Genomic DNA, 21070 nt, shown 5'->3' on the forward strand with positions numbered 1-21070 from the left:
CTTCCTCATGAGCAGGAGCGAAAAAAGACAGACACGTCTGCTAGGGGAAGAGCTGATGCTATTTACACACACGTCAATCACCTGAGGAGGAAGGCCAGAGCGAAGCTGGTAGAGGCCGCTGCTTAGGCAGGTCTGTGGGTTAAGACACAATAGGAATAGAATGATTCACAGTTCTGCCACCCAGGACACCAGGGAAAGCTAAACAACCAGCATTAGGCCATATCCATAATCATTATGGGTACCTACACATGCCAGGTGTAGCCCTGTAACCCAAACTCACTTGACAAGTCCCCGCCTGACACATAGAAACCCTGCCTTAGTTTTGGTTCCTGTTGCTGTGATAAAATATACTGACAAAAAGAACTTAAGAGGAACAGGTTGGTTGAGCTCACCGCTCCAGGTTATAGCCCATGGCAGGGAAGTCAAGCCATTAGGAGATTGAAGCAGCTGGACACAGTGTATCCATGCTCAGAAGAAGACAACACTGAATATAGGCTTGTGTGTGTGTTTCTTCATGTTACACAGCCCATAGAATGAACCGGCCACACTTAAGATGGGTCTTTCCTTATCAATTAACAATGTAAGCTAATCCACCACATGCATGTCCAGAAGCCTGTGTCTGAAGTAACTTCAGAGTTTTGTCAAGTGACAATTCTATTACAAGAATTTCTCCCAGTTAGTGAAATCCAATCAAAATAGATCTCAAGGCCTAACGCCAACTCTCTGCGTCCAGTGTCCATGACAGACGCCCCACAACAAGCCATCCTCTCCAATTATCCCATCTCTGTTGCCCATTTCTCACATTGCAGGGACCCAAACCTGACCGTTCTATTTCCACATTAAGTCCATTCAGATGTCAGCGGGGAATTATCTTGGTTACATTGTAAATTGCTGTGGGGGAAGCAGCAGCTTCCCTTTGGGCGGGTCGGTTCCTTAAGCACAGTCTGGGGACACGGCTTAGTGGTAGAGTACTTGCCTTACACAACTGAAGGCTTGTTTGGACCCCTGGAGCCCACATGGAGAGCTGGTACGACTGTATGTGTCTGTAATCTGAGAGAACGAGAGAGGGCATGTGAAGAAAGGCTGATCCCTGGATGCTCCGAGGCAGTTAGCCCAGCTCACTTGGTGAAGTTCTAGGCCAACGGGAAACCCTATTTCAGACAAATGTGGAAGGCACATGAAGACTGACACCTGGAGTTGCCTTCTGACTTTCACAACTGTGCTGTGCACACATGGGTACACACACACACACACACACACACACACACACACACAGTTTTGTCTAGGTCATCTGAATTGAGAAAGCACCATTCATAAAGCTGAGAGGACATGTTTTGTGGAAGGTTGGGGATTTTGTCTTAGACAAATACATGAAATTCATCCATAGGAAGATGACTCGAGGTTCAGCATTAGATTTCATGAGCCATATTTGGGTTGGAGACACCAAGTGAGAGCCATAGCATAGTAACACACGACAGCAGCTATGGGAAAGCCAGGAGTTGAACTGTACCTGTTTTTTCTTTCCAGACACCTGTAGAAAGCCTAACCCCAGTCAATACCTGAGAATATAACTTTCTTATGAGATAGTAAGAGGTAAAAAATTAAAATGAGGACATAGGACTGGGCCTCATTCCATGCAACTGATGACTTTATTCAAGAGGTAATATTCCACACCATACTTGCAGGGAAGACACCATGAGAAGAAGGAGGAAGATGGCTGATGCTTCCAGAAGCCAAATAATGCTCACATGTCTGAGAAACCACCAGAGGCCAAGTAAGAGTCATGGTCTCTGATGAACATAACACTGGAAATAGCTTTACTTCTAGGTTCAGACTTCCAGCCTTCAGAACAGTGAGGCGATAGACCTTGGCTGGTGAATGTACTGACTTTGTAAAGTTAATAGATAGGTAGATGACACCATCTCAGGGGAAAGTGTCAGCTGACGAATGCAGATGAGTAATGCTGAGATGCCCCAGAAGCCATGAGGTAAAATGTCAGCCGGAAACAAAACCTATTCACTTAGGTTGTTTTTTGTCATGATGTTTACCACAGCACTAGAAACCCCAACTAAGACAGCAGTGAACCTATGAAAAAGCCCCCAGAAGGGTCAGGGGAGGGGAAGCTCAGAATGTTAGGACATAGGAAGCAGTAGAAAAGAACCGGAGAAGGCACAGTGTACAGTCTTTAATGATATGACAGCTGTTGTCATGTTGGAAAGAGTACTGTTGGCAGAAAGAGCTGCACAACTAGACTGGCTGGAGATGGAAGGCAGAGAAAGGTGAGGAGACAACACACAGATGCAGAGGGAACTACTACTCCATAGAGCGGATGGATTTTTTTGGACATGTAGAAATTAACCAAGCACAGAAGTCTTACATATAAGTGGATGGAGGACAGATGTGTGGGTGGGTTCTGGAGGAGTGATGTGTGGGTGGGTTTTGAATGCATGGATGGGCACACGAACGGATAGAAAGGGTGAGGCAAGTCAGAGTAGCTTTGATAGAAAAAAGGTAGTCCTCATCCGTGATGCAAAGAACTTGCGGAAGCCCAGTATGGCTCTGTGATTTAATAGGAGACAGGGCTGAACACTTTTTGGCTCCTTTAACATTTTCTACCTAGAATGCAGGTTGGGGTTTTGCCATCTCCTGGCTCCCATAGCAATTGCAAAGCTTCCATCAAAATCTCCATCACAGGGATCATTTCTTGGCTGAAGATGATGGGAAAGATATTAGAGGATTTGTTCTGTTCCTTTGGTAAGCAAACAGGGGTAAATTATCTCCCGGGAGCACTTTAGGCAGCCACGTGAGTCAAATTACAGCAGCTATGCAAGTGTTAGGATGCTTAATGTGCCGTTACCAACAACTGAGTGTAATATAAAGGTTTCCTTTTACAGTGTCATTATGCATGCGGTCCTCCTGAAAGCTTACATTTCTCTGCCAGAGTGCAAGATAATTCTTCTGATGTTCACACTGTCTAGAAGACAATTTAAATTTGCAACAGTGGCCCTGAAACAAAATAAAGGTACCATTCGTATTATCTTCAAGCGTTCCTTGAAGCCATCTCTGCTCCCTATCCTTATCCCCCAACTTCCCTCCCTTAGGGTCTTGCTTGTCTTTGTTTTGGACAAGCAAGTGTCCATGATTGTAGGGACCATGACTATAGAGAGGTGCAGCCATCTAAGATGTTAGCCAGCTTTGGAGAGCAAGTGGGTCAACAGGCTTGTTTTCCTTGCTGTGGTTTGGGCTACTTACCCATGACCACTTGCTGCAGCCTTTTATGGGTGTTTGGTGAGCCTGTGCCTCATCACTTCATGCATTTGGATACTTGTCCCCAGTTGGTGGCACTGTTTGGGAGCTTATGAAATGTTTAAGAGATACAACCTTGCTGGAGGAAATATATCACTGGGGGTGGGCTTTGAGGATTTAAAATTTCATCATACTTACTGTTCTGCCTGTCTCTTCTTCCTTTTTTATTTTAAAAATAATTTTTATAAACTTTAGTATAAAAGCCTTGCAAATAAATAAAAAATATCCCACACCAACATTAACCAGACCTCAAATATATACAACTCTTTGATTCCTGGGCATGGTTGATCAGCCCATATCTTATTTTTTATTGTTGTGATAAGACACCATGACCAAGTCAATGCATAGAAGAATCAGTTTATTCGAACCTTCCTTACAGTTGCAGAGGATTAGAGTCCATGATCATCATGCTGGGGAACATGGCAGCAGGCAGGAAACGGGACACTGGAATGGTAGCTGCGAGCTCATATCATGAGACACAACCACAAAGGGGGTGTGGGAGTGGACACACACACATCCTCACGTGTGTGTGTGTGTGTGTGTGTGTGTGTGTGTGTGTGTGTGTGTGTGAGAGAGAGAGAGAGAGAGAGAGAGAGAGAGAGACAGACAGACAGACAGACAGACAGACAGACAGACAGACAGACAGACACAGAGACACAGAGAGGCAGGCACTGGGAATGACATGGACTTTTTAACCTTCAAAGCTCCCCTATTAACACATCTCCTCCAACAAGGCCACACCACCCAGCCATTCCCAAATAGGTCTACCAATTAGGCACCGAGTAAGTTAAATATATGAGGCTTTGGGTCACCACATAGCCAGCTTCCTGCTTCCTGCTTCTTCATGCATGTCATGCCTATCCCACTGTTATGAATTCTAGCCTCGTGGGTCCCAAAATAAAACTTCTGTCTTAAATTGCTTCTAGCCATAATATTTTATCAGCAGCAGAAAGTGAGCCATGTGAAGCTGTTGGGAAGAATGTTCTGGAGAGTGCTGTTCTGAATGGTGTGAAACTCTGAGGCCTGCAAACAAAAGGAAAGGAGTAGGCAGGCCAGAAGCAGACTCGTGGAGGTCAGGGGAGAGTCCAGGAGGAGAGAATCAGGAGAGGCAAAGCCCACCACCTCAGTCACCATTGCTCCTGACTTCTAGGGCCATGCTCCGACAACCCAGAGACAGCTGAGGATGTATTCAGAACGCCAGACCTGCTCTGCTCTAGCCTGTCAGCCCTGCTCCTTGAGTACTGCTTGTTTGCTTTGGCGCTCACATGCTTGACCAGGAACTGTGGCTTACACCAGAGTGTTTCCTACACCACGTGCCTGGCCCAGCAAAGACTGAAGTACAAAATTCGAAGTGCACCTTCTACTGAATGTGCATTTCTTTTAAAGTGTGAAAACTGAGAATCGAACTCCTGTAAATTGGGACTATCTGCACAGTCTCAAGACCCAGGGGATGAAGGATGAAAAAAATAGCTGTGGGCTATGACTGTCAGAGTGTCACAGATGACTTATGAAAGTAGCTCTAATAGAGTGGAGGAGAGAGAGAGAGGGGGGGGGGGAGAGGGGAGGGAGGGAAGGAGTGAGGGAGAGGGAGACGGAGAGAAAGGAATAGGAACAGAGGCAGAGGCTGGAGAAATTGGAAAGTAGATGAGGTTGAAGTCCAGTGAAGGGTTAATCAAGATGTGTGGGAGAGTCTCGGTTACGATTCTGCAAATGGACAACAAACAACAGGTGACTGCCATGTTCAGGCATTGGTCACCTAGCAGGTGGCACGAGAATGCATTCCCCAGAGAGTCCTTGGAAGGTCAGCCCACTATCTCCAGTAATTGCCAGAGAGAGGTACCACTGCTCAGCAGAAAGGGACACCAGAGCCCAGGGCAGGTGAAGGAGGTCGAACTCATGAGCTCACTGGAGAGGGAAGAGCCGTGGCTGTCTAGCTTGTGATGAGCAGGTTTTCTCTCAGCCTTTCTTTTAATGCTGCTATCCCACCACTTCCTACTCCAGGCCCTGGGGCTCTTTCTGGAAGCTCAACCTTTGCCTCCAAGACTCAGTTCAAGTGCCACTAGTTGAACATTTCTTGGTCTTCTTCTGCATCCATTGTAATTACCAGGTTGCGCTACTCTGTGCTGTGATTTCTGATTTACTTACCCCCTTTCCCACATCCCTCCCTGCCACAGTCGAGTGTCTTGACTTGTAGTCTTTGTATTTATTAGTTTTCCATGGGCATTTGTTGAAGCCCCGTTTTAACAGGGCAAGGCAGTGCAAAGGCTCCTTCATCTTGTATTCTTGCTAAGGCCATTTTATGTTAAACCAGAATTTGATCTTCTTGACAGAGAATCCCACGGAAAATTACCCAACTCTATTTTAGAAACCCAAGGTCAAGATGTCCTAGCTAACTTCTCTTAGCTTCTATTAACTTGCCTGTGTGCACTGTGCCCCTTCCAGGTAAGCTTCTGCCGAACTGCTTGCCTACATGAAAGCCACCCACAAGCTGGTGAGCCAGCTGCCAAGATGCTGGCTGTTTGTGCCTTCAAAAACCCTGTGTTCTGGACACTTGGGGCCACACCTAGGTCCCTGAACAACCAAGTACAGTCCTAGCCAGCTGGAACAAAAGCTTTCAATTGGCTACCAACTATATCTCAGTGGTCATTTCTGGTGGGCTACCGATAACATTTTTGGAGACCCCTCTATAATCCAAGAAACTGGTCCCAGACACTTATGGGGCTCAGGACCCCCCAGGAACAGGGAACAGTATGCCATCTGGAGAGAACTCTAAGGGGACAAATGGCCTGAGATATTTCATAGTCCCAAGAAAATCCTCTTTGAGCAGTGACTGTGGAACACTCTGGAGCACTCTGATGACACTACCCATGAGGGAAAAAAAAGTATATCAAAAGTCATCTGATATAAATGCCTCTGGAGTTAGGATAAGTTTGGTCAATAGGAGGCTCCATCTGGTTAGTACATGAAGCAGAGGCTGGATGGGATTGTAGATCCTGTGTCCAGGATCTGTATGAGACATCACCAGATGGCCGTGGTCTGTTCAGGTGTATGACTCTGTGGTAGTCTCCCTTTTTTGTCTTTACCAGGTGTCTCTCTGTATGCCTGTGTCCCCCTGTGTGTCTCTCTGTCACCTCTGTTGGTTGGAGAAACGGATTTAAAATGGAAGGGGGACTGAGCCTTTCTGAGACCATAGCCACAGCTGCCTCTGAGGCAGCCTACTGGCAGGCTCACAGGCCATGTTGGCTGCCCATGCGGTGTGGTGCGCTCTTCTGGTAATGACTATAGCTATATGACAGCTGCCTAGTGCTGTTGTTGCTATATTGCTGCCTGAGCTATGGCTGTAACCACCAGTTCCCTGTAATAACCAATGGCTTCCTCTGGTCGAGACTCCCCTTCCTCCTGTGGCTTAAGACCTTGTTCCCTAATTGGGGACCTGAATTTTTTGGTCCAGTCAGGTCACACATGGAAACCTCAAATGTCTGGCTGTTCTCTCAGCCGCGCCATAGGGAGAAGGAAATAGTTCTTGGAGATGCGTGTTCCACTGTGTGGTCTAAGCAGCTGGCTGCACAAGGAAAGGGGGAAATAATTCCCTAATCCCACCTGGGGTGGGGAAAGTGGGTCTCAACTTCTTCCCTGTTCATGATCTGTGTCACCTTTTCTCAGTGACTTGTCTAGTTGTATAATTGGAAGATGCAAACCTCCATGTTCAGAGGATAAGAGCTGCAGGCTTGTATTCATTTGTTGGAAAATGTTTAAGGTAAAGGCGTATTGGAAGGAAGTCCCCCCTTTTTAAAAACTAAACATTATTGGGAGGGTTAAAAGTGTCAGCTGGGAAACTTACCAGCTAATATAGTAAGGTAACTCAGCTGTCTCGAAGGACTTGATGAACCATCTGCTGAGTTTCTGGAAAGGCTCTGAGAGATATCAGGTATTTACTGGCACAGTTTCAGCTGCCTCAGAAAGCCAGCCTCTTATCTGCTATATACAGCACATGAGGCTGCTGGGAGGTGGCGGGCCAGGGCCTGGGCCATGTCTGGTTTTCAGCATGCTTTCTGGGGGTTCTTCACCCTGTCGCTCTGAGGTAGGAGGGGAGAGTGAGGAAGAGCTGATGGGACCTGGCAGATAGTGCCCTGGAGTGCATGCATGGCCAACTGCTTTAAAGAAAGAAAGGAAGAAAGCATTGAGGGTGATGAATAAAAGAAGGTGGAGAGGGGGGAGGAAGGAAGAAAAAAAAGAATAGTTGATATGAAGGAAAAGAGTATGTGTGTGTGTGTGTGTGTGTGTGAGAGAGAGAGAGAGAGAGAGAGAGAGAGAGAGAGAGAGAGAGAGAGAGAGAGAGAGAGAGAAGAGAGAAGAGAGAAGAGAGGGAGAGAGAGAAAGAAAGGAAGAGAGAAAGTCTCAAAGAAAAGGAAAGAAAGGAGATATGGAGCTGACCGCTGGTATCTGCGTCTGCTGATCTGGCTCCTTAGCTGACTGTCTTCTGGTCAGCATCAGCCAGACCATTGATTCTTACTCTGATTGGGCTAACAGTGGGATGCTGCATCTTTATCTGCAAGGCCAACTAAGCTTCTGGTCTCTATGACCAAAAATGTCTGTCTAGAACAGGATGAATAACTGAACCAGTGGGAGAATGTGACAGTGCAGAGCAGTGCAAAGGTTCTTCCATCTTGTATTCTTGCTGAGGACATTTCATGTTTAACCAGAATTTTGATCTTGGTGAAGAATCACATGGAAGATTGCCCAACTCTGTTCTAGCAACCCAAGGTTGGGATGTCCTAGCCAACTTATTTTAGCTTCTATTAAATTGCCTACTTGTGCAAACCTACTCCTCCAGCTAATTGCTTATCTTAGCTTCTACCGAACTGCTTGCTTACAGGAAGGCTACTCCCAAACAGGGGAGCGAGATGCCAGGTGATGTTTCTGGACACTTGAATACCTGGGTGTAGTCCCAGCCAGCTGGAATAAAGAGTTTCAACTGGTTATAAACTGTGTCTGAGTGGTCATCTCTGGAGGGCACCATGTAACACCTTGGCTCTTGGGGAGGAAATAAAGATAATATTATACATAATGTCCATTTACTTTCATGTGTATGGTCTTAAAAATCCCAACCATACATGCTCAAAGATTGTTTGTCAAATTACTAACAAATAAATAAACCAAATTAGGAATGTTGTAATGAAGGAAAAGTACCAATTATTATTATTATTATTATTATTATTATTATTATTATTATTATTATTGTTATTATTACAATTACTATTATTATTTTATAGCACTTGTAGCCCAGACTGGATTTAAATTCATTGTGTAGAAGAGTCTGGCCTTGCACTGTTGGTCCTTTTGCCTCTGCCTTCAAAGTGTTTGGATCACAGGCCTGGTGTCAGTGTCCCCTTGTTTTGGATCCTTGATACCCCCATGAGAGGGCACTGGGTACTTACTACATATTTAGTAAATACTTGTGAAGTTGGTGTTTTAATAGAAAAGTGAGCAAGCTCCAGATGCAACCTAGTGTCACTCATATCTCTGTCTTTGAGAGGCAGATACTTAACGAAGCTGCACAGACAGTTGCTGTTAGATCCTCATGGATCTGGGCAGTAAGCCAGGGGTGAAGGTATGCATCTTTGATTCTAGCACCCAGGAGCAGAGGCAGATAGATCTTTATGAGTTTGAGGCCAGCTTGGTCTACATAGAGAGCTTCAGGCCACTTAGGGTTATACAGTGATGTCCTTGTAAAACAAACAAACACCCCCAAAACACTGGGTCCCCAAAGTGGGATTGTTTGGCACTTCTGCTCCTGCCTCTTGAGGGAGCTGGGAATATGCATGTGCTCACTCTATTCAGGAGCCTCTGAATTTCCACCTTCTGGAAGGAGTCCACCCTGAGGACGAGCCGAGAGGTCTGGTCAGCAGGTGTGTGCAGCAGACTTGGCTCTCAAAGCCTTTTGTCAGAGTTTAAAAGGGTTATAATATAACCATCAGGGGTTTAGATGGAAGTGAGATATCTGTGGCTGATAATGATAGACTAGAAGTCTTACTTGTGGCAAAGGAATCTGTCAATCCTTCCATCTGGAAGATGGGACTTTGTCCCCTCCCTTCAAGTCTTTCTCTTTCCTGCAATGTATGGTTCACAGTCACAAGCTTCAGTTTCTCCCTGTTCTGGAGTCCTGGTTTCCTTAAGGATACTTCTCAGCCAGGCGTGGTGGTGCACTCCTTTAATCCCAGCACTCGGGATTTCTGTGAGTTCAAAGCCAGCTTGGTCTACAAAGCAAGTCAAGGACAGCCAGGGCTATTAAACACAGAAACCCTGTCTCAACCTTCTCCCTGCTCCCCCAGAAAAGGTACTTCTCAACCTCGAAGCTTGGGTGAATACTCCAGGAGATGCTTTCCTAGGACAGCAATAGTTGCTGTGGACTCTGTTCCATCTGAGGTTTAGCATGTTGATTATGTTTGTCCACAGCAACTTCTATGGAGCTTGAATGTGCAGTTTGGAAGCTCTGTCCACTGAGGGGGTCAGGTGACCTGAGTAGAATGCTGTCTTCACCTCTCACTAGAGAGCAGGCTGTCTTCCCTCTTTAGGCTTTAGCTTGCTCATTGGCAGAAGGGAAGGTTGTTGTAAAAATTCAGTGATGTAGCATGTCTGGCTATTATTTTATTTGAGGAAGGTTATAACACACAGACTTTTATCAGTTTTCACTAGCTAAATTTTACCGAGAAATCAAGGCACAGGCAATCTGACTTGAAGACTGTTTCTTTTTCTTCTTTAAATCAATTGAGAGTTTTGCACATCCATAGATTGTTATGTTCACACCCACCCCAAGCATGTGCTTTTCTAAGTGAGAATGCATTTTCACACCTAAACCAAGGGGCAGATTGAGGTTTGGCTGCAGCCTAGCACGCAATCCACACCTGTGCACACTAGTGCTGGCATACTATATGTTTGTAAGCGAAAATCATATAGAGCAAAATCAGTCACTAGGCGAAATAAGAAAACATAGAATCAAATGGTTCCGTGCTTATCTTGAAAGTGGCCAGTTGGGGAACATCTGGCTTTGTAGGTTGGAGAGGTTCCTCAGAGAAACTCTTACATGTTTTCCAAATGTCCTGAGCATTGACAGCCTTCATCTTAATTCTGTTCCACTCCCATCAAACCCTAAAGCTGCCTTCTGTGATACACACTTCCAAATCAGCATCAATTCCCCTCCCCTCCCCGTCCCCCCTGAACCCCCCCCCCCAAGGATGTCAAACATGCATTTATCTCATACTTGGTAGAGTTGAGCAAACTTGTTATTTCTCAAGGAATAAAAAGGATGAAAGAGGAACAAAACAAACCCTGACTTTAACTAAGGCCAGGGCAGGAGAAATGGCTGTGAAAGTTTGGATGAGAATGGCTCCCGTAGGCTCCTATGTTTCAATGCTTGGTCCACAGTTGGCGAAACTGTTTGGGAAGGAATAGAAGGTGTGGCCTTGGTGGAGGAGGTGTGTTCCTGGGGGCAGGCTTTGAGGTTTCAAAAGCCCACACTGTTTCAGTTACTCCTTCTCTGCTTCTTCCTGCTTGTGGATTGACATACGCTCTCATCTACTGCTCCAGCACCAAACATGTCTGCCTGCCTGCTGCCATACATCCTACCATGATGGTCAAGGACTGTAACCTCTAACCCCCAGAATTAAATTAAGTACAATTAAATACATTTATTTATTTACTTTTGTTTTTTTCAAGACAGGGTTTCTCCATGTAGCCCTGGCTGTCCTGGACTCACTTTGTAGACCAGGCTGGTCTCTAACTCACAGCGATCCACCTGCCTCTGCCTCCTTAGTGCTGAGATTAAAGGTAAGCACCACCACGCCCAGCTAAATACTTTATTTTATAAGTTGTCTTGATCATGGTATTTTGCCACAACAAAAGAGAAGTAACTAAGACCATGCCCTGTGGTTATAAGCTCTTGCTGCTGTTGCAGTGGACCAGGATTAAGTTCCCTGCACCCAAACTGGGTGGCTCACCACCCACCTATAATTTCAGTTCCAGGGGATGAAACACCCTTTTCTGACCGCCGTAGGCACTTACACAAATGTGGTGCACATATAGACAAACACACACACACACATATACATAGAACATAACAAACATAAAACAAAAATAAAAAATCTTTAAAAAGAATAGGGAAAAGTTGAAATAGAATTGGAAGCATAGGACTTAAAAGGAGGTGTGTGTGTGTGTGTGTGTGTGTGTGTGTGTGTGTGTGTGAGAGAGAGAGAGAGGAGAGAGAGAGAGAGAGAGAGAGAGAGAGAGAGAGAGAGAGAGAGAGAGAGAGAGAGAGATCTACACCAAGCAATCTTTTAATGAAGAAACCAACTGTCAGGACAGGTGAATCCGAATATTCTGATGGGGAAAGAGCCTTGAAGGAGAGACTTCAGCCCAGAGCATCGCCTGCGATCAGACGGTTTATCAGTCTAGAGAGTTTAGTTGCCCTTTCAAGTACTTGCTTGAGAGAGGTCTGTACATTAGTGTGAAGGGAGGAGGTGGGGCGAACAAGGGAAGCCACCTCAGCTTTCCAGATCCACATTTTTTATCTGTACAATGAGAATCTCTCCAGGAGAGTCCAGACTAAAATTTGTATGCATTTATGAGGACACCGTGGCCTCAGACCTGCTGGCACTGTTTCTGGCTCAGCAAAGCTCAAAGACTTTGCTTGTACATCCAAACTAATCCTTCACTTTAATCTTCTTAAAAGTTGGTCTTCTCCAAGCCCCAGCGTGACAACTGAGTAAGAGCCCCACACTTCATCCAAGGAAGTGTGCTTGGAGTTATACCCAGACTCAGGGCCCAACACTTTCCAGGAAACTTCAATGCAGCAGGACCTTCCCTGGGACCAAAGATCTATGTGAAAATCTCCTAAAAAGCAGGAAGGAGAGGCTGCCTTTCTTTCTAAGCATAAAAATGGCATATAATCTGCAACCCAACTACTTTAAAGAGTGCATTATCCAGAAAAATTCAGTAAGACATACTTTAAAGCTATTAAAGCTAGTCATAAAGGCTTTTTCTATCAGATGCAGCTTCTCACATGCATTATACACACTGTGAAGCTGAGCATCTGGGAAAACAGGAAGCCTTACAGCAGTTCTCAACCCGGGGATGAACGACCCTTTCACTGGGGTCATCTAAGACAATCGGAAAACAAAGATATTTACATTACAATTCAAAAACAGCAAAATTACCGCTATGAAGTAACAATGAAAATAACTGTATGTTTGGGAGCCGCAGCGTGAGGAAAATTGAGAGCTGCTGTGAGTGTCATTGATGCACACAGTTCGGATTTGAGGATTTCTTATCTGGAAAGAATATTATATCAGCAATCAGATTTCTGGGACTAAGGGTGCCGGTAAGGGACTTGACACGCAGTTGTGAGGATCGGAGCACAGAACCCATGTACAGTTCCTGGCGCAGGGCAGAGTCTGCAAGCTTGGTTTGTTGTGAAGGCGGGAAGATTCTGGGACTTGTTGCCTAATCCAGTCACAGTCATGCCCAGGTTCAGAGAAAGACTCTGTCTTAAAGAGCAGACAAACAATGTGAGGCACTCCGGCCTACACATGCATGTGCACATGCACGCACGCACACACACACACACACATTTCTACCTGTGCACACATGCACACACACATTTCTACCTGCACACGCATGTGCACACATGCACACATATGTGCACACACACACACATGAAATGAATAAATAATAAAGAATTCAGGGTTTCTATGGCTCGCTAGCTACTTTACCCACCAACAGAAGTCTCCCATCTAACTGTGGGTATCTCTGTCTTTCGATTTTCCAGATACGAAACATAGAAATAACTATCATTTCCTCCTGTCTAATCCCACATGACACGCAGCACAAAGCTTAGCAGTTTTGCCTTTTTAAGGCTTGGTGTCGAATGCTTTTGTGTTGCCTGGGAAGCATCACCACTTCTGTCTCTAGGAATTTCATCTATTCAGGTCGAACCTCCATCCCTGTCCTCTGATTTTCTCAGCATTTCTCTTTATTTGCTTAAAGCGCCAGTGGGAGAGCTCTCACACAGTGCACCGCATTAAGGGTGGTGACGAGAAAACAGCTTTTCAGAACTACAACAGGGCGGTGGAACTTCCACGCAGGTTAGTTTGATGTCACTGTGCCATGACCCTGGCGTAGCACATTGTGGTGGTTACAAGGCCTCATCTCACCTTGGGGTACACTCAATGACAGGAACATTTGAATTTGAATTTTGTGAGGGACACACACCCTTCCAGAAGAATACACCAAAAAGATTCTCAGCTATTACATGGAAAAGCACCACAAGAAAGCTGACAGACCAGCCTTCAAAAGAAGCTGAGGGACTGGGTAGGTTGGATGCATCCCTCCATGCCAGGTTTGCTCATAACTGTCATCTTGAATCTCATTTTTTGTCTCATCTCTTTTCTAGCATTTTTGCCCGTCCCAGGCTCCGTGTTTTTCTTTGCCTGTACATGCCAGATCTCTGCCCCTCAATTACACTGCCTTCCTCATCTTGAATAAGGATAAAATTTATCTTTTCATCAGCCTTATTCATAATTTGGATTTAAGAAATGCCCTGTATTTTTATCCTAAAACTCCAGGCATGGGCTAGATTAAGAGCACAATCATTTAAATTGCACCCCAGAACCTATGTCAAAGGCCTGGCTTAGCAGCTCACACCCTTGTGCAATCCCAGTGTCAGAAACAGAGCGTGCAGTCTCAGTGTCTGGCCAGCCAGCCTACCCATTCGGGGAGTTCCAGAGAAGTGAAAGGCAGGATGGATGGCACCTCAGGAGTGTGCCTTCACACACACACACACACACACCCAAAGCAGGTGAACTCACACACAGACATAATGCACTTCTTACTACAAAATAAATTAACCAAAAATTTAACTACTTTCTTTTTCCTTCTCATTAATTAATTAATTAATTAATTAATCAATTAATTAACTTTTTATCCTGACCAGAACTTCCCCTCACTCCTCTATTCTGAGGCCATCCTTCTCATCTTTCCCCCCATACTCCCTCTCTCTTTCCACTCAGAGAAGGGGGGACCTTCCATGGGTATCAATCGGCCTTGACACATCAGGTAGGACTGGGTATGTCTTCGTCTATTGAGGTTAGACAAAGCTGTCCAGTCAGAGGAAAGGAGCCAAAGGCAGGCAGCAGAGTCAGGGACAGCCCCTGCTCCTTCTGTTAGAGGGCTCACGTGAGGACTGAGCCTTACACCTGGTACATATGTGTGTGTGTGTGTGGGGGGGGGCTAGATCCACATGCATGCTCTCTGGTTGGTGGTTCAGACTCTGTGAGCTCCTATGGGCCAAGGTTAGTTGACTTTGTAGGTTTTCTTGCGGCATCTACTCTCTTTTTCATAAAGAAAAAGCTTTACGTAATCTTCTTGTTAGATTATTTTATATTATTGTTATTCCTCGTGGAAATATGAAAGAAATATCTGTTCTTAGATGAACCTAATGAGTAATATAAGAGACATTATCTGTTCTTAAAATATAATATTTGCACTGCTGCTTCAGTAAAAGCAATTCTAAAGTGTTCCTTTACTAAATACACTACTGACTTATAAAACATGAAGTTTCAACTAATAAAAGACATAGCTGTTAGCAAGTGAAAATTTTAATTCTCTTCCTTTAAAAATGCCTTCAAAGAATTAGTGCATTATAAAGTTCAGTATTAATTATTCATCATGTAATTTAAAAGAGCTAAGTGTTCCATCTTAATGCTGCCGTTCCCTCCTCTACTGTTTAGAAATAGAGTCGCATCTCTCAGAACATCTGCCGGTCTCACAAGTATGACAATGCAATATGTAGAAAAGCAAACAGTTTATTTGATTCCTTTTGTATTCCTCTATTTCTCCAGGTGCTGGGCTCTTATACAGAATTTTAACTTCATGTCTTTTCTTTACCTACCAACAGCTAGGTATATTACTAAAATATCATTGAAGTTAAAATCATAGATGTCTCATGGCTCACAACTGCAAGGGATCCAAACCCCTCCTCTTCTTGCATCCACGGGCACTGCATTCACATGCACATACATGTGCAAACATACAACTAAAAATAAAAAATTAAAATCTTTTAAAAAGGCACAGAAATCACCATGATAAGAAGTAACAGAAGAGTTGACACTCTGAGTAATCTAAAACTGAAATAATGTAAATTCTAAGCAACTTTAAAAACACTTTCTGCTTGGGGAAGTCTGTCAGATTTCTCTGAAGTAACCTCCAAACTTCATCCATATAAGTAAAATTACACGGATATCCACTGAGACTCATGCTGTGGTGGTGATCGTGGCTACAGGAACCAAAGCTCGCCTGCAGGGAGGTGGGCAGGTGGCAGGATAAGAGGATGTACACTGGGATAAAGGGATGCATGGGACACAGGGATGTGCTGGGACACAATATACGCTGGGATACAGGGATGTGCTGGGATACAGGGATGCGCTGGGATACAGGGATGCGCTGGGACACAGGGATGCGCTGGGATACAGGGATGCGCTGGGATACAGAGATGTGCTGGGATACAGGGATGTGCTGGGACACAGGGATGCGCTGGGATACAGGGACGCGCTGGGATACAGGGATGCGCTGGGATACAGGGATGCGCTGGGATACAGGGATGCGCTGGGATACAGGGATGCGCTGGGACACAGGGATGTGCTGGGATGCACTGGGATACAGGGATGCACTGGGACACAGGGATGCGCTGGGATACAGGGATGCGCTGGGATACAGGGATGCACTAGGACACAGGGATGCGCTGGGATACAGAGATGTGCTGGGATACAGGGATGTGCTGGGATTCAGGAATGTGCTGGGATACAGGGACGTGCTGGGATACAGGGATGCGCTGGGAAACAGGATGCGCTGGGATCCAGGGATGTGCTGGGACACAAGGATGTGCTGGGACACAGGGATGCACTGGGATACAGGGATGTGCTGGGATACAGGGATGCGCTGGGACACAGGGATGCACTGGGATACAGGGATGCACTGGGATACAGGGATGCGCTGGGACACAGGGATGTGCTGGGACCCAGGGATGCACTAGGACACAGGGGTGCAGAAGACACCTCTCTTACAGAGCAGGCCTTTTCTGAAACAGTTTGCCTCCTTCTTAGTGCTTCCTCTGACTGGCTCTGCATCTCTGTTTAGATCAGACATGGTGCTGCAGCTGGTGTCCTGATGCCCTTCTGCGGGTGCTGCTGAGAGCTACAAGTGCTAATTTGCTGTTTCCTTGGAAACCACTTGCCACACAGTCAAACATCAGTTGACTTTCACTACAATTTTTCTTTTAAGCAACTGTTAGACATAGTGAGAATCTATGCAAAAATAAATAAAACAAGCAAATAAATCAATAAACAATGGAGAAATCAAGATCGCTTTCCTGTTAATATGTGAGAGTGGCTAGCCTGAAGTGTGGCTGAGGGCAGGATGTCCGTGGCACAGCCAGGAAATGTGGAGTGTAGGGTTCCTGGCACACGCAGTGACTGCAACACCATGGTGTGCTTTCTTCTGATGTTGATGAAAGGGGTTTGTTTGGACCCTACAGTCAGATTAAAGAGTTACCTCAGGCAGAAAAGAAAAAGTGTGTTCTCACTTAGGGATCTCAGAAAGGACTGCTCTGTGTGCATCACTTTACCCACAACCAGCAGGGATGGATCTATGAGTTGTTGAACATGTGGATATAGGAGACTGTAGTCAGGAAGCAGCGAAGGGCATGGAGAACATCTGGGAGGGTTTACACCCACGGGCGGAGAAAGACTTTCAGCGAGAGCATGCTGGAGGGAGAGAAAAGCAGGCTGCCAACACTGCCCTCGAGAATACTTTTTAAGACCAATTATGCTTTTTAGGGCAGCTTTAGTTTCCCACCAAAGCTGGGCAGAAGTTACAGAGGTTTCTCACATCTCACTGGCCCCGCCGCCAGCAATTCACAACAATAAGCATGTCGCAATGTATACGCTTACATGACACATTATCAAAGCCCGTAATTTGCATTAACACTACGCCTCTCTCTTTCTGCTAGACAGTCTGCAAACTTTTGCTAAGTATATAATGACACAAAGCCATCTTTATCATGTCCTTCCCAATAGTTGTTGTATTGGTTACTTTCTCAGTATTGCTGGGACAAAATACCCAACAGGACTCCTTATGGGGAGAAAGAGCCATTTGGGCCCATAGTTTTCTGCTTGGTTGGAATATTATGGTGGCAAGAGGCTACAGGAAAGGAAATTCCTCCCTTTATGATGGACAGGAAGCCAAGATGGTGAACGGATTGGTGTCTGGGCACATCCCTTAAAGGCATATCCATAGTCATCTACTTCCTTGAAGACCCTGAGCCCTAAGGTCTCCAGAATGCCCCCAAATAGGGGGTCAGGTGCACTGCACATGAACCTGCAGGGCAGAATTCATGTTCAAATCTTATCTGTTACAGTGAGTGGAGAGCCTCTGTGCTCTGCTTCCATATTCTTCCCTGGACCCAACTCTAAGGCAGTGCTGATGATGTGTTTACATCGTGTAGTTGAAACCACAAAATCCATGGAGTTCTCCAACTGGCTTCTTTCACTCAGTGAGATCCACTGTGGCCCTCATTGTGCTGTGTCCCGACTTGACAGCTCATTTCTTTTGACCATGGACTGATATTCTGCTGTTTCAATATGCCACCATTTGCTTACCCATTCCTGTACTGGAGACCACCGTGATTTGTTTTCTAGGTCTGGGCACTTGAGAGTACAATGGCTATAAACAGAAGTGCATAGGGTTTTGTGTGGGCATAAGTAATCAGCTTCTGTGAGTGAGTATCCCGGAGCATGTGTGACGTGTGTTGGATTGAAAAGATGTGTTGGGCTTGGGAAAAACTGTCTTCCAAAGGTGCGTTAATAAGAGCTCATGTTGGTTCCATGCTCAGCATCATGTTGTGGTATTTCACCGGCTTCATTACGCTTTTCCCTAATGAGGTCTGATGTGGAATACCACGCAGGAACTCTGCTGATCATACTCAGAGTTTGAAAGGTTCCTGAGTGTACTTGTGGAGGGAAGACAGGATGGAGGGGTGAGTTCAAGTGAGCTGTGATGGTGGCTGTGTTTAGAGCGATGGGAAGGAGATAAAGACAAGAAGACTCCAGTATCAGAGATGAGTATGACAGGGTTTGGTGATAGATCATTTCATGCAAGCCCTTTGAGAATGAATGAGTGTATGTTCGGAGCAAACTCTCAACCCCTAGCTATTGCTGCTCTGGGTTTCACTATCTCTTACTGAACAGCGGGACAAGGGAGGAAGAGTGCATATGGTGGAGGAAGGAGCTGGCACAGTAGGTACAAGCGATCTGGTTTTGTTTTTGTTTTGGTGTGTGTCTGTTTGCCAAGTTTAGGAAATTTATGAGAGAACCAAGTAGATAGAGGCTGTTGGATTAAACAGTCTGTTGCTGGCAAGATAACACTGGGCAGAGAAATATGCAAATTGTCTCCTGAGGTGCTCTAACAGCTAAAAGTTTGGGTGAGAGGAGCTATCACATAGACAAGATTAGAAGAGGAACCAGTGCCGAGACCTAAGTCCACCGACATTTAGAAACTGAGTCACTAAAGGAGACCTGTGCTTAAGAAGCTGGCACTGCAAGCCTGAGGCAGGAAGTCTTCAAAGATAGTAACCAAGGCATGTTTGAAATGTCTCAGGAATTATTCCAGGAATTACAAACACATTCTTGGAAGCCAATGAACTGTTTTGATGTCTGAGAACAAATTTAAATAAGTCCTAGAAACTGCATCAGACAACTTATGCCAACGTGTACAACTACACCAGCATAATAGTACCTAAAATCACTCGGTAATTCCACAGCATGAGCAAACGTGAGTAATGCCAGGGAAGATGGGACACTTTCATTTCTCCATAAGATCTTGTTAGTAGGTCTCACATAACTTTAGTAGATGCTTCAAGAAAACTGCCCTGAGCTGCTGTAGAAAACCAGCTATAGAGCGCCTGAGTAGCCTAAGATGTTAAGAGAGCAGAAGTGAGGTGCAGTTGTGGTCACTGTAGAAAGGCAGCCTGCTTAAGCCCAAGTGCTGCCCCCTCCAGGTGCAAAAGGCAACAGCTGGGAAGGAATTATTTAACAAGGTGTCAGCTACACATGTACATTGTACTAACGTAAAGACCTACTTTAAGGGACACTAGTCCACTTGATTTGAGCATGTGGCTCGGGCAGGCCTTGCCCTTCTCCCCAATTCCCTCTGCCTTGCTAAAGATCATTGGACTGCATTCCTAAAGCTAACTATCAAGGTCCATTCCATTATCTCACTACTTTCTCCTCTTTACGTCCAACTATCCAAGTATTGACGGCCAGCTTCACCCTTTGGCTCACCTAATTAACATGCCCACTGTTAAACACGCCTCACCCTAGCACAAGGGTCTCCCTTTACTTTAGAAACTTCCATCTGTCTTCTCTCTATGCAGAGACAGTCCTTTGTGTCCCCCCTTCCCCCTCTCCCTGACCTCTTCTCCTTTCCCTTTTTCCTTCCTCCTCTATATTTGTCCCTTATCTTTGCCCTCTGTCCCTCTGGGGCAGATAAATCTCCTTTGTGCTGAGAATTTGGTCTTGGGGTTGCTGAGCCCATACTAATCTCTTAGAGGGTTTACTAGTCTCTCCACTGCCTTTCCCCCCCCCGCCCCCACTTCTTGCAATCCTGAGGAGCCAGCCCATAGCCTCGTGTCTTCTAAGAGAACATCCTACCACTGAGTGATGCCTCTTGCCCCTCAGTGTCTAGTGTTCATTGCGGAGAGGGCACCGGAACACTCTTTCCTGCAGGTCTGCTCCTTGAGAGGCTTACAGCACTCTCCCAGCAGTACATCTGCAGAAGACGCAGCTCAGGAAGAGCACGCCTGCAGCCCGGCTCATTCACTCTCCCATTATAAAGAGTCGATGACTACTACTGTCCTTGCTTACACATCAAAACAAGGAAACAGACCTCAAAGGGGTTGTTAGAAGTATTTTTTCATTTTAATGTTTTCCAAAGAAATAATCTAATAATCTATTTTAAATCTCAGAATCCCATGCTAAACATTTTCTAGGGATCAGCCATCATCTTACGTTCAGAAAATATAGAGTAGGAAGTCAGCTGGATGATCTATGCTCACAGTCTACTGATACATTTCCACAGTTTCCACACAAAACTTTCTGCAATGCACAGCTCAGATTTAGATTAAAAGTATCGGTTGTTTATCTGACTGGAAGATCACAGAACATTGTTTCTATTACTTGTTTATAGTGTCTAGTAACCCTATAAATCACAAGGGTGACTAGGCTTTCAACACACCACCAGGCCAGTAGGGCCTTCTCTTATTTTTCACATTATATAAGGTGACTCCAAGTGCTTAATTTTCCAGAAACTTCTATCTACTGACAAAATGCAAGCTGGCATACGGAAACCACATTATAAGCAGGCAGGAAATTACAAGGCCTACAACAAGGAGAGTTTCCCCCTCAATTATCACATGTAATTTTTTTATTTACGTAAGGAGCTAGTATAGTCTCATGGATCTTTGGACAGAACAAGTGAGGTTAACTCCAGTTTACTGCTGAGGCTCAGAGAGACCAAGTAGTTTGCTTGTGAGGAAACAGTACCCACAAGCTCTGAAATTGTCCTTGAAATTCCAGCTCAAGGTTTTTTTATGCTCCAAAGGACAGACTTGTACCAATAAGAGCATCCTAAAATTGGACTTCTGTTCCTCCAGTTCTGC

The 21070-nt window shown here is 45.2% G+C and overlaps 1 protein-coding gene across 1 annotated transcript in view; it reads right to left on the reverse strand.

Moving 5' to 3' along the window:
- The window catches only part of Slc35f4 (solute carrier family 35 member F4), a 67864-nt gene that overhangs the window by 34440 nt on the left and 12354 nt on the right, over positions 1-21070 (reverse strand). Inside the window, exons 3-4 of the mRNA XM_051143350.1 lie at positions 15594-16386; positions 12417-12461 (exon numbers count right to left, since the gene is read on the reverse strand). Of these exons, the coding sequence (XP_050999307.1) occupies positions 12417-12461; positions 15594-16386 (838 nt within the window). The remainder of the gene's footprint in view (positions 1-12416; positions 12462-15593; positions 16387-21070) is intronic.

Source organism: Acomys russatus, chromosome 3 (assembly GCF_903995435.1).
Source record: "Acomys russatus chromosome 3, mAcoRus1.1, whole genome shotgun sequence".
NCBI lineage: Eukaryota > Metazoa > Chordata > Mammalia > Rodentia > Muridae > Acomys > Acomys russatus.